General features: G+C 36.7%; 1 protein-coding gene across 1 annotated transcript; it reads right to left on the reverse strand.

Moving 5' to 3' along the window:
- Window positions 1–12,805: 12,805 nt before the first annotated feature.
- On the reverse strand, window positions 12,806–13,876 carry LOC148038615 (uncharacterized). The gene is made up of 2 exons (XM_087673840.1): window positions 13,485–13,876; window positions 12,806–13,173 (listed from the first exon to the last, which is right to left on the reverse strand). Exons 1-2 carry the CDS (start codon window positions 13,695–13,697, stop codon window positions 12,994–12,996), a joined length of 393 nt encoding a protein of 130 aa, XP_087529966.1. The 5' UTR covers window positions 13,698–13,876; the 3' UTR covers window positions 12,806–12,993.
- Window positions 13,877–14,526: the final 650 nt, after the last annotated feature.

Below are 14,526 nucleotides of genomic sequence, written 5' to 3' on the forward strand. Positions count from 1 at the left end.
ATTGTTTTTTGTGCAAAAGTAGAGTTCTTTTGTTCTTGGGGACCTTCTGACACTCACTACGCGCGCATACGGCGTCCGATCTGTGCACCAATGTCCCCCATCAAGTATGTCTTACAAAGCTCTACTTAGTACTTGTAAACTGTATGGAGAAGTAGAAATGGGAGAGAAATGCTTGCAACAACTTAACTTGTCAAGTTGAATCAAATGGATACCAATGCCTACTTACTATTAGGAGATATGTATGCCAATGGCTGTGCATCAAAAGCTGGCCGAAAGCTTTCTTGTGTTTGCTTTATAGCACCCTGGTTGTGATCAAAATCTTATATCAAAGCTGAGCTTCATTCCTTTTGATTTTCTCGTTAGTGTTGTTGCTATCGGAACAAAACGCACCCAATCACAGACAGAGAGAGAGAGAGAGAGAGAGAGAGAGAGAGAGAGAGAGAGAATCGACCCCATGGCATGGCAACAGTTGGACAGCCATTTCCGCCATTGCCTGCATTTTGGGTCGCTATCCGATGAGATGTTTCTTGGACAAGAGCAGCGACATCAAGCCTGTCAAGAAGTGCGAGAAGACTGAATAGCTCTTGAAGCATTGCTTTGGCAAACCACAAGAAATCGTCGAGTGTAAAATTGAAATTTCAAAAGAGAATGCTCTGAATGATTGAGCCTTTGGTTCTTTTCTGGATGGGGAAAGCGTTGTTGGTCCTTTCTCATCATTCCCATGTAGTGTGCCATTGTTGCCAGGCATGCTCTGCGAGTCACCATCCGGGTCACGTCATGCAATGGATCCTTTCTTCAAGAGCATTCTGGTGGAATACGAGAGCTTCATGCAGGCTGCAAAAGAAATGATGAATGAGGTCTTCAATCAAATGGGCTTTGACAGGCGCCATGAAGGTATAGATGCTGATTTTCGCAGATCATGGAAAAGGATTCCTGGTGAACAGCGAAAGCGGAAGCAAGAGTGGAGACGTATTTTGAGATTGCAAAGCTACACTCACTTCAATGAAGGTTGGCTTTCTCTTGCAGACACCTATTTCGACCCAGTTGTTCTTGGGAGTGCATGTTGCCCAAGCATCACATGAAAACCAGAGTCTTGTCTTCCCTTTCCTTGAAGGTCTGCATCAATCAATGATGTCCTATTGCCTTGAAAACCTAGAGGTTCTGCAATGCCACCCTAGTGATTCCTCGTTTGCTAGATCCATGGCATCCGGTTGAGCCAGTCAAGATTGGGATTTTAAGCACACGTGAAACTTGAGGGTCACTCGATGCTCTTCTAGTCTATGAAGTGTCAATGTACTATGGCATTGGTTCAGAGGAAGAAATTTGAGCTTCACGGTTTGCGTGCATATGAAATTCATCAATTGGCATGTCCACATCATCCTTGTAATGGTGTCGGACTCAAGAAGTTTGCAAGGTTCAAGAATCAAGAGGCATGGTCCTACTCCTCAAAGTCATGACAATCTCTGAAACAACTTGATTTGGGCTCAAGATTGTGTTCATTGCACCACTATCCATGCCCTTGTCCCATGAGGTAGCATCACTTGCTCCAAGTTAGTTGCTTACTTCTAAGAGTTCTTCTTCACTAGAAGATTTTATCCCATAAAATTCTATATCCACTCAGGCTTCTTCATAGGGCTCTTGACTTTCTTTAATAGTACTGTCAAATTGCTTTGAGCACTACATGATGGTTGTCATGAGAGATGGAGGTGGCATCATTGTGGAAGTAGGGATGCAATGGTTGTCATCATTCCTATATCATAACTATCAAGTTTGTTGCTCTTCCTCCAGATTAGACCTTTGTCCCCTGTAGACATGAGGTTGAATTTGTCAGATTCCTTGCACCTTTTCTGCTCCCTTGGGTAGTTTGTTGCAAATGAACCATATCTTGGACTCCTTATGTGATTAGTAGATTATGATACCTTTGCTTGAGCTCTTTGTGAGATTTGCACATTTTGTTCCCCAACTTGTTGCCATTGTCTTTCTTCAACCTTGAAGTGTGCCAATCATTTCCTCAAAGGTATGATATGCATGCCTTCCTAGGTAGTAACCAAGTGTTTGAATAGGAAATCCTCTCCTCCATACCTAACTCTATCCTCATTCTATCTTCCCTTCTAGCCTTGTTCCTCCCATATTTTCCTTTCAAAATCTTTTAATGGCTTTGAAGGAGAAAACTAAGCTCTTCCTACTTTATTCCAAGCAATAGGTGGCCTCCTCATTCTTATAATGTTTATCAAATTGCTATCTTCATCTCATCAAGTGCATTCGCAAGACACAACATGGCCTTCTAAATGCCACTTCTACTCTCCTATTGTCCTATTCAATATCCCTTGGACTTTTGTTCATAAAATTTGTAGAAAAAACTATATTTGGGGTTGATCATCAACTATCCAACTATGTTATCCTTGTGAACTTTTAGGCAACATTCATATTGTGTGTGTGTCTACCATTTCATTGTTTGGGTGCTCATCCCCCTAGGCCATATAAGTAAGGTGGATCTCAATTTATCTAAGTTATGGTAAGTTCTATGATCCTTATCATCTATTCTTATTGTGTGCTCAATGGCACACTCTGAATGCAAGTGCTTGTTGCAAATCAATTGTGCTATGTAGTAACAACCTCAGTTAAAACAATGATGGAGAGAGAGTTCGCTTAAATATCAAATCATAGTAAATGTGCCACATGCTTATTAATTTTAAATCAGTAGCCATTTCCCTATGGAGATTTACTTTGGACATTATACTTCTCATATGCAAAATGACCATGGTTAAGGTTCACTAGAGCCTTTAATCATTATGTTAATTATTGGCAATATAAAAATGCTTGAGAGAGAGAGAGAGAGAGAGAGAGAGGAACACTATCTTTGAAAGTTTATAGCACATGTGCATGAACAAGCTAACAACTTTTAAACTTAACAAATGTAAGAGTTCCCATCTTGCCAGCTCATTATCAACACATGATTACTTGAGACATATGAGTATAAAAGCATCTAATAAGGCTATCCTTATGCTTCTCATGAGCAATGCTTAGCTCAAGATTTGTTCTTTCAATTGATGTATGTCAATAATCTTAGTAGTTGCTCTAGAAAATGAAGGATTAGAAAATATGTTCTAAAATGCATTTTGATTTATTACAAATTGTGCACGCAGTAGTGTTACTTAGGCCTATTTTACGGAGCTAGATAATTCATGAGTTAAGCTAGTAACATTTTGCATTTCTTGAGTTTGACTTTCACCATTATTCAAAACAAAATGTAATATACATTGAGATGAACTAACAAGATGTAAAACAAGCATTAGTGGACAAGTAAAAGCTAGCAAGCTAGGTAGCAAAGTCAAGCCCTTCCAAACACTTTTTCAAAAAAAAAAAGGCAATGCTCTTGCATGCGATAGGGCACCCTTGTTATTTTATAGTTTTGGTAATTTAGTTCTCTATTTGACTTCCTTTTCTTGCATAAATATCATAGTAGAACATGGACTACACAACTTCCTAAGCTAGTCTAGGCTATGCATACATACTCCAAGGGATCTCCTTAAAAAATGTAAGTGTATCATGTGCAATCAATAGAAAGGTTATTTAATTTCCTAAAATATGCAAGATCACATTTACAAAAGGGGTTTCTTAATCACAATTTAGAGAAAAATCAGTAAGTTTTTTAAAGAAAAAGAGGTCATTTTATTACCTCACATCATGTAAGGAAAGGGCATTTTCCAATGCCTTTTGAATGTAGTGATATAGAGGGTTTACATATAGTAACTCCTTCAAGCATACACATTGACCAGGCATGGGTATTACATAGGCATAACCAATAGCTATGGCTTGGGTAGGCTTTACAAGTACTACTAAGAATTAAATCCCAAACTCAAAAATGCGTGTACATCTTTTTGGTATTGTAGAGAATATAATATGTGCAAAGAATGTTTGAAGTATTGGTAGCATTCTGCAAGCTTACATTTAGAATGTGAATAATCATGTTTTGGGTATGTTCACCTTTTTTGAATTATAGAGAGTATGTGTGCAAACAATTGGTAGAATTATGCATGCTTGCATTTAAGATTATTTATACTTACTTTTTATGATGCTAGGATGCATATTTCACGGTGGATTCCGTGCCACGGTGGATTCCGTGAGGTTTTACGGTGAATTCCGTAAACTTTTATTACCGAGACTCATACACAAAGTGGATTCTTTGTGCGAGAAGTCGATGGGGACACCTATCCTTTTTAGGTATTTTGTTAATTTAGTGTGTACATGGGTGATTTCATAGCGGGTGATTCCGCAAAATACATATTTAAATTAATAAACATTTATGAGTTTAGAGTGCGCACTCGTGATAAATTAAGGTTAGGATTGATTTCTAACCAATTAATTTATTTATGAAGCTGAAGACTGCTAGGTATTCACTTTTGTCGGTTTAATTGTATTATTTTACTAACGATTGTGAATGCTTCAGTTGATGTGTAGAGATAGCAGCAGTGGTGGTGGAAAGCATTGGAGGATAGCGTGTATTCAAAGTTATCGTCAATATTTTGATGGGCGCATACCTAATTATCAAGGCGTTTGATATTTATTTATTATTTTTACATGCGCATGGGCGCACGATTTAGATATTTGTATTTAAACATTGTATTGGGTATGCCTGATTTTAGTCGATCAAGCATCTCTATGGTGGACTGTGGTTCGCAAGAGCATTGATTGTCCCACTATCTGGGAGAGTTTCCAAAAGAAGTTTTTGCAGAATTTCCTTTCTCCTCAATTCCATGAAAAAGCCATTAAGCAATGGGATCTTCTACAGCAAAGAGAACGTGAACCTATTTCCCAATACACCGAACGTTTTTGGAATGCCTTACTGCAACTCCGCATGCTCGAAGATGTACCTGAAGTGACTCACAAACACAAGTTTATGTCTGGCTTACTTGGACATTACTATGCTGAAGTCAATATGTTCAAGCCAACAACCCTTGAAGATGCAATTTCTTTGGCTCATGACACTGAAGACAAGATTCGCGGAAGAGACAAGCATCCACAACAATTTCAAACTAATGGTAACTATGGTTCCAAGCAATTCAATTCAAATTTTAAAAGATTCAATCAAAGTCATTTTCTTCCATCTTCATTCCGTAAGTCTTGGACACGAACACCTGCTTTGCCATCAAATACCAATCAAAACCCTAAGCCATCCTCACAGCCAAACCCCAATATTCCTAGACTTTCTGCCATTGCCAACAATGTATCTAAAGCCAAACCTATAGTTTATTACAAATGCGATCAACCTGGATATCTAGCAGCCAATTGCCAATCGAAAAAGCCATCTATCCATATCAATTATCTTGGAGCAATGGAAGATGAAGAACGTGAGGAAATGCCTGACTTTACAGAAGATGATGACGACATTGCCACTACTTCGGATACTTTGCCAGGTATGCTAATTCCACATTCTTTGTTGACCATGAAATGTTTAGTGTATGGTAAAGAAAATATCATTTTGTATGATGATGGTAGCACACATGATTTTATTTCTGCAAAGTTAGTGAAATAATTGAATTTACAAACTGTTTCTACACATTATCACATTAAAGCAGCATTCTTAGGCACAAGATATAATGGAACACAAGAGGTGCATAACTTAGAAATTAAAATTGGTGAATACACTGAACGAATGAATTTTCTAGTTGTGCCTTTGTAGTCTAGTGATATTATCTTAGGTATGCCTTGGCATCATTAGTATAATCCTGACACAGATTATTCCACGCATTCAATTAAAATTTATTTTCAAGGAAAACAAATCTCATTACATGGTATGCACGCTTCTAATAATTTTCCACTGTTTACTCATACTCAAGCTAAACGTGCATTACGTAAAAGTAGCAAATCTTATTTAATATGGGTGAATGAACTTCAAGCTAAAGAAAAACATATGCATCCTATGCATACACAGTTTCTTGCTCAATTTAAAGATTGTTTTGCTGATGATTTACCACCTGGACTACCACCTTCACGTCCTGAAGATCACAAAATAGATTTAATTCCTGGTACACAACTACCATATAAAGCACCATATAGGCATAACCAAATTGAACAGAAAGAAATTCAAAATCAAATAGAAGAATTGCTAAACAGTGGATTAATTAGACCTAGTAGTTCTCCATTTGGTAAACCTATTTTACTGGTAAAGGAATAATAATACTTATCGCATGTGCATTGATTATCGTACCCTGAATAAAATTACTGTTAAGAATAGATATCCGATTCCTAGGGTAGATGATCTTATGGATAAACTACATGGTTCTACCATATTCAGTAAGATAGATCTTAAATCTGTTTATCATCAAGTGAGATTTGATAAATTTGATATATTTAAAACTATATTTAGAACACAATTTGGACACTATGAGTTTCTAGTGATGCCTTTTGGTCTAACTAATGCACCTGCTACATTTAATCGCATGATGAATCGCATATTTTTGAAATATCAGCATTGTGTTATAGTATTCTTTGATGATATATTGGTATTCAGTAAAAATGAGAATGAGCATTATGAACATCTGTCTTTAGTTTCCAAGTTATTAAAAGATAATCAATTGTATGCTAATCCAGAAAAGAGTGAATTTTTTCAAATAGAAATTGAATATCTAGATCACATTGTTTCATAAGAAGATATTAAAGTTGACCCTAAAAAGATAGAAGCAATTTCAAATTGGCCCATACCCAAAAATGTGCATGAGTTACGTTCTTTTCTAGGTCTTGCTAGTTTTTACAGAAAGTTTGTACGAAATTTTTCATTACTTATATTGCCTTTGACTAAACTTTTAAAGAAGGGTATTGTTTATAACTAGACTGATAATCAACAAAAATCTTTTGATTTATTGAAACATGCATTAACGCATGCTCATGTATTACAACTACCTAATTTCAATAGACTATTCTTTTTAGTAGTTACTGATGCTAGTGGATCTGGAATAGGAGTTGTACTTATGCAAGATAATCATCCCATAGTCTACTTTAGCTGTAAACTGAAACCATCCGAACTTAAATATTCTACATATGATAAAGAATTGTTAGCTGTAGTACAAGCTTTACGTCAATGGAAACATTATTTAATGGGTTCTGAATTTATGATAAAACTGGCCAACAAAGCATTAGACATATCCTTAGTCAACCCCAAATATCTGACAGACATATCAAATGGGCAGCTTTCATTCAAAGTTTTCATCCCCTTATACAATATCAACCAGGAAAAGAGAATGTAGTAGCTGACGCTTTAAGTAGAAGACCAACAATTCATAATATTTATGTCATATCATTTGATTTCCTTATTCCTATGAAAGATACTTATCATCAAGATCTTACTTTTCATGCTGATTGGAATAAATTAGTTACAAATAATTGGATTCCTATTGATTCACTGTCTTACAATAATGGATTCATGTTTTATGAAAAGAGATTGTGTGTGATTGTTCCATTTAGATCTTTTGTTTTGAATGAGATTCATTGTCCTCCATATCAAGGTCATAGAGGTATTATATCTACTTTGCGTACATTGACTGAAGATTTTTATTGGCCACATATGGATACTGATGTATCTAACTTTGTTTTTGAATGTTTAGTTTGTCAAAGAATTAAAAGACACCATGGTAAACAATATGGTTTACTAATGCCACTATCTATTCCATCACGATCATGGGAACGGATTTCTATGGATTTTATTACTGGTTTACCTAATACTAAAGCTAACCATGATATGATTTGGTCTGTTATAGACAGGTTTAGCAAACAAGCATATTTCATTCCATGCAAGAAAACTTTAACTGCATCTCAAGCAGCTCAATTGTTTTTGAAAACTGTGTTTACTAATCATGGTTTACCAAAAGTTATTATTTATGATCGTGATTCTAGATTCTGTAATAATTTTTGGATTACTTTGTTTGCTAACTTAGGAACAAAGATTGATTTTTCATCTGCATTTCATCCTGAAACAAATGGTCAAACAGACGCTACTAACAATGCTATTTTAGATCTTTTACGTACTTACACTATTTCTAAACCACACACATGGGATACAGATCTACATTTACTTCAGTTTGCATATAACAATACACCACACACAGCTACAAAGAAAGCACCATTTGAAGTTATTTATGGATATAGGTTGTCTACACCTGTTGCATCATTATCAAATAAAATTCAGAGTGTTGATGATATTGCTAACATGCACGCTACTATTTTTGATGAAGTTAAAGATATGATTGCCAGAGCCCAGCAATCATATACAAAGCAAGTAAATAAGAAAAGACAGGCCATGAATTTCAAAGTTGATGATTATATTTGGTTACGAATAGAAAAATGTAGATTACAAAGTGTAGATAAAGACCCAGTAGTGAAATTAGCACCTAGATTCTATGGACCATTCAAAATCATACACAAATCAATGACAATGCATTTAAACTAGAACTACCACAACATTGGAAAATTCACAACACCTTTCATATTAGTTCATTACGACTCTTTAGAGGCCAATTACCTATACACCCTGTCTATGAAAACCCACCTTTGTTAGCTGAAGAGACTGAAATCCTTGAGCCTGAAGCTATTATAGATACTGACTTTATGACCACTAGAACTGACCGTAGATATTCTAGATATTTGGTCAAGTTTAAAAACCATCCTGTTGAAGAGGCCCAATGGATGCACGCTAGAGACTTAAATGCTTTCCCCACTCTGTTAGCTCCACATTGAGCTAATAGCAATTGAGGACAATTGCTATCCCACCCCGGGGGTGTGATGCCAGGAGGCATATTTCATGGTGGATTCCATACCATGGTGGATTCCGTGAGGTTTTACGGTGGATTTCGTAAACTTTTATTACCGAGGCTCATACACAAAGTGGATTCTTTGTGCGAGAAGTCGATGGGGACGCCTATCCTTTTCGGGCATTTTGTTAATTTAGTGTGTACATGGGTGATTCCATAGCAGGTGATTCCGCAAAATACATATTTAAATTAATAAACATTTATGAGTTTAGAGTGCGCACTCATGATAAATTAAGGTTAGGATTGATTTCTAACCAATTAATTTATTTATGTAGCTGAAGACTGCTAGGTATTCACTTTTGTCAGTTTAATTGTATTATTTTACTAACGATTGTGAATGCTTCAGTTGATGTGTAGAGACAGCAGCAGTGGCGGTGGAAAGCATTGGAGGATATCGAATATTCAAAGTTATCGTCAATATTTTGATGGGCGCATACCTTAGGCATGGCACCTATATTTTGTCGCACCTATTTATCAAGGCGTTTGATATTTATTTATTATTTTTGCATGCACATGGACGCACGATTTAGATATTTATATTTGGACATTGTATTGGGTATGCCTGACTTCTTGGGCGCCCGCCCATTAGCTTTATTTCTATTTGGCGCAAAAGCAAACTCAAAAGCCAAAAGCGTGCTATTTTGTAATTTGGGCTATTATTTGAGCTTGAATATGATTAATACATAAAATACATGCTTTGTGGAGCGCTCACACAAGGCATAGGGGAAGATTGTACCCAATTGGTCTTTTGTTCATGTCGTGCAAGTCTTCTACATTGACTTGTGTGCAAAAAGTAGAGTTCTTTTGTTCTTGGGAACCTTCTGACGCTCACTACGCGCGTTTACGGCATCTGATCTGTGTACCATTTTATATGCAAATGGAGTAACAAATAACTAGATTGTGGTTAAAGCAATGCATCTATGCATAACACTTTCATGTTTCTTCAAAATCTTATGCAAATGAAAGTAAAAGGGGATAGAAAAATTTATAACCTAAACTTGAACGATGTTTCATTAATGCTTTGTAATTTGTAGAGTTACAGAAAAGTTAGGGGGCCACTGATATCCAACAACAATCTTTTTTTCGAATGCTAAAAAACATCACATGTATAGGTGTGTTTACAAGCACATATATAATTGTGTTTATAAGCATGTTTATTTATGCACCTTCAATGCATAGAATAAAACAATTTTAGGTGCAGGTGAGTTCACATGTGAACAATCACACCTATAGAGCTACCAATAAGATTATCGCTTAGTTCATAAAATGTGTCAATCTACTCGTCCAATGGCCTATTTCCTTAAACTATGAGTACAAAATCTTGCTTACTATTGCTTAATGAAGACATGATTCTTTAGGTAAGTTTTTCCTTTTTTAGTAAGGCTTTATTTCTCAAGGAGTTATCAGCAATGGGTTATCTTTTTGCATCTACACTCTAAAGAGAGCTACATGTTGCATCTAATTTTCAAAAATTAGGATTTTATGTGAGTACTGACACTAGTGCTATAGACTGTAGGAGTTTCGGTCTACAAATATATATCCCTCAACCTAAGGATTCTCTCTCTCCCTCCCTCAAAGAAAAGCATTAAACATGGTAATAAAGTTTATCACCTCTAGTTCATTTTATGATGTCGTTTCTTGTCTCATCCTCTCGAGTGACTCTTCCAAGCTTAGGATTCATTGAATGCAATCAACTACATGCAAGAGGATAAGCCTTGTATGTCCTTATGGCCAAATCTTAGTAGTTGAATAATAATAATCATTATACTTAATTGTATTTAAGTACATTAAATGTCATGTTCTGACTCCCCTCATCTTGTCCAATTTGAGGGTTATTTTATGTTAAACTTGATGTATTCATCAGGATTGTAATGAGTTCACCTTGAAATTTTATTATAGTAGCAAGGAGATGATCTTATATGTGAAGTGGCATGGTGGTGAAGAGAAAGGAATTGATCGGTCGTGTGAAGGAGGAGCATAATTCAAAATTGATAGATATCCTCTTCCCATACATTCTCTCCAAGAGTGGAAGCAAAAGACTATGGTTATGGCATCCATGGTTTGCAAGTGACGGTACTCTTGTGTCAAGCATGTTCAACATCTAAGCTTCAACATTAGTATGTTAATGTTTTCTATAACCAAGAACACACATCATATATTTTAATTATTTTAAAAAGGGAGCTATTGTTTGCAAAACTGCATATTATTTAACGATGCAATTTTGTCATCACCATAGCTCCGTGAACCTTCTTAATGAGGATTGGTGGCTTCTTTTTTTTTGTTAACTATGCGACTAAATTATATAATGTCAATGTGTGTAAAGACACGTCTATAGATATGAGTGTAAACATGCTTACAAGCATGCTTGAATACTTTTCTCCTAGATCACAATACATGGTCTATTTTTCCTTCTTGAACTCTATTTCCTTATAGTGACACCACACAAGGACTATGTATGTACACAAAGCATATCCTTTTTCAATATAGGGATGGGATATTCTCATTAAAGAGATGGACAAGTGAAGCTCTAAAGAGGAAAGAAAGCATATCGTAAGTTGAATGGATCTAAGGCAAGTGTTATAACCCATTTAAAACATTTACATCAAATTAAACGACGCATTTGAATTTCGTGAATCTTTACTCAAATGGCTTGTTTTGCAAATTGGGTTGGATAGAGGCCACCTTGAAGGAGCCATCGCCATAGTTGGACTAGATGTTTCCTTGCTTAGAGTTGGGACTTAATGCTTCCTTGAAGCATCCCCCATAACATGTGCACGTATATGATTTACAATTTGGTAGTAGCATCAACTAACAAACCATGTACATCATCTTCTCAATAAATTTAATGATGGATAGATGTGATAAGAAATTGAGTATACTTCAACCCTAACTTTGTACTAGATCTATGTCACCTTGGTGGTGTAGCAAAAGCTCAATTGCATTCTAGTTTTAACTAAACCTTATAACATACAAATGTGATAAAGTAGCTACATCTCCCTCTTTCAGATATATATAATGGTTATACGAAGGTGACAAGAATTTTAGTACATTGTCAAGCCCAACTTCATCTTAGATTGGCATCACTTATGCTGGTGCAGGTAAAGTTCAACTCTAGTTTAGTTCTAAATGAACCTCATATTATTTGAATAGGAGACAAGAACTTGCTAGATCTCAAGTATTACTGGCAAAAGCTAGGTATAATAAATACTTGAGAAGGGTGAATTCAAAATGTTAGTATTTTTTAGCATAATCTAACATGAAAAAAATGGGTATCTCTTTGAACCATATACTTAAACTTTATAACTAGGTATATACTCTTTGCTTATAAAATATGTTAGCGAGAGCGATAATGAAGAGTTGGCTATGTATCGATCTTATAACAAGTTGGATGGAATTGTTTTTTTGCACTTTTTTGTCAATCCTACTCAAATGTGTTCTCCAATAAATGTGAGAAATACCCACTTCCAATAAATGTGAGAAATACCCACTGGCTTATCTTTGATTCCTTTTAGTTCAATAATTTCTTACCTTAAATGTGTACTTTCAACATGATTCAATATGCCATCTATAGTATCATTCTTAAGACAAACATTCACATTATCTGTGTGTGTTTTCACACCTCCAAAGGATTGAAAGCCAAATTAATATCATAATCCAATGGTCTAAGAAATTGCAAACCAATTTATTATGATAATATTCTGGTCATTTCCATACTAATTTAGTCCACTTAATTTTCTTTAACTTGTGTTTTATTAAACTATATTTCCCTTCTCAAAAAGTCGAATATGTTTTCATTTCTTTAAGTTGATAATTTTATGGACTAGCATCTTGGTTATAATGGGAAGTTGACAATTTTATGAAGTAGCTTCTTTGTTAAAGTGGAAACTTGCTGTTACTTTCTTACCAAGTCCTCATGGTTTCATCTTATACTCATGCTACTATAGCACACAAGTTCAAGAGAAGGATATTTTGAATTCAACAATTCAAGCCCATTTAGGAATCAACAATCGATACTGTTGAAACTTGTAGATAGTCTCAGTCTTTCGAAATGTTGAAAAGCTCATATATACATACTTCATTAAAGAGTTCTCAAAGGTACCTCAAGAAACTCTTTTTATGGAAGAAAGATGTTACTTATCTCACATAATGTAAATGACAAACATGGAATGAAAAACACATGAAAAATCTAGAAAAAGTGGTGCTTCTTTCCTTCAGCTTCTTCCTCTTCTTTCTTGGCTTCCTTTTTGTTGTGGTGCTCATGGAAGGCATAACCGCCGGATCCAACTGCAGCTGCAGCAGCGACCTCCTCCTCGATCTTGTGGCGATGGGCATGCTCCGGGTCCTTCTTGGCCTCATGTTTTTCATACTGGCAAATGATATATCCAACCATTGCAACCAAGGGGAAATAATAAATATGGTAAGTTGATCACAATAAATGGAAGAGAGTCAAGGGAGATGGAAAAAATTCAAGTTATATCCTCTTTGCCTCGAAGAAAGAGGTTTTTTTCAATTACCCTTCAAGTTGGGACTTTCCATATGGCCACAAAATTTAAGCCCAAGGTGTCTCTCTCTCTCTCTCTCTCTCTCTCTCTCTCTCTCTCTCTCTAAGCAAAAGACGCTTAGGCGTTCTCTCTCTCTCTCTCTCTCAAAGCAAATGTAAGCTTAATAAACTCTTACCAAGGCGAAGGCCCCTGCAGCCACGGCGCCAAGCTCCCCCGCGTGCTCCTTATGCTTGGCATACTTCTCCTCCTTGATAGCCTTCTCATAACCCCCCTCCGGACCCGTATAACCCTCAGCATACACGTCAGTCGTCTCGACTACCACCGGGGCTTCCTCCTCCTCCTTCTTATGGTGGAAGAGGTGGTGGTGGTGGTGGTGCTCCTCGGCCATGCTTCCTGGCTGCCTCGGCGGGGACTTCTGACTATGGATTGTCAAGTTGCTGATTAAGTATAGAAGGCGCAGTTTAGACAAGGAACGAGGTGGCTATGGAGTGCTGCTGGTTGGGGATCCAGGCAGAGAGGCAGCCCCTTATGTAGATGAGGTGTCAGAAAGATAGGCTGGATAACTGAGAGAGAGAGAGAGAGAGAGAGAGAGAGACACCCCATAGTCGGTCGCTCCTCTTGTCAAACCCATCACACACACACATCTCTTTTTTTTTTTCGTAAACACACACACATCTCTCTCTCTCACTATTCATGCACTGCCACTACTTGCTCCGTGAGCCCACCTCCCATCTTGCTGTCAAGCGTTTATTATCACCTTTATGGAAAGTCTATCGCCCCTCATGGACTTTCACATGCCATTGGGATTATCTGGAGAAGGCATTTTCCTCTCAACGTGTCCACATATGCCCCATCGATCAACCATGTTTTCGCCCCACCCATACACGCTCCTGAACCTTCGCACCTCTTGAAGTTTTATGTGTCTCCCGTAAGACTACTAACCACCCGTATAGAGCTCATAAGTTAATAAGGCCAACACTCTAGACGTGTGAAAAAGGCATGGCACACATTTTCGAGGTCCCTAACATCATCGTGGAGTGTGTGATGGGGAAGTGATCAATAGGTGCATTTTAGAAAAATATCTTCTAGCAAATCCCAACACCCCCAACACTCCATCATTAGTAAGCCAATGTCGCGGTGCGGTGTGAGTCAAGTGCTTCTACAATCTTTCCTTCACATGTGACTTTCTCTTTTTGCTTTCTATTGCCCTTCATTAT

This window comes from Lygodium microphyllum, chromosome 3 (assembly GCF_053477565.2).
Source record: "Lygodium microphyllum isolate KBCC chromosome 3, Lygodium_microphyllum_v1.1.10, whole genome shotgun sequence".
In the NCBI taxonomy this organism is placed as follows: domain Eukaryota; kingdom Viridiplantae; phylum Streptophyta; class Polypodiopsida; order Schizaeales; family Lygodiaceae; genus Lygodium; species Lygodium microphyllum.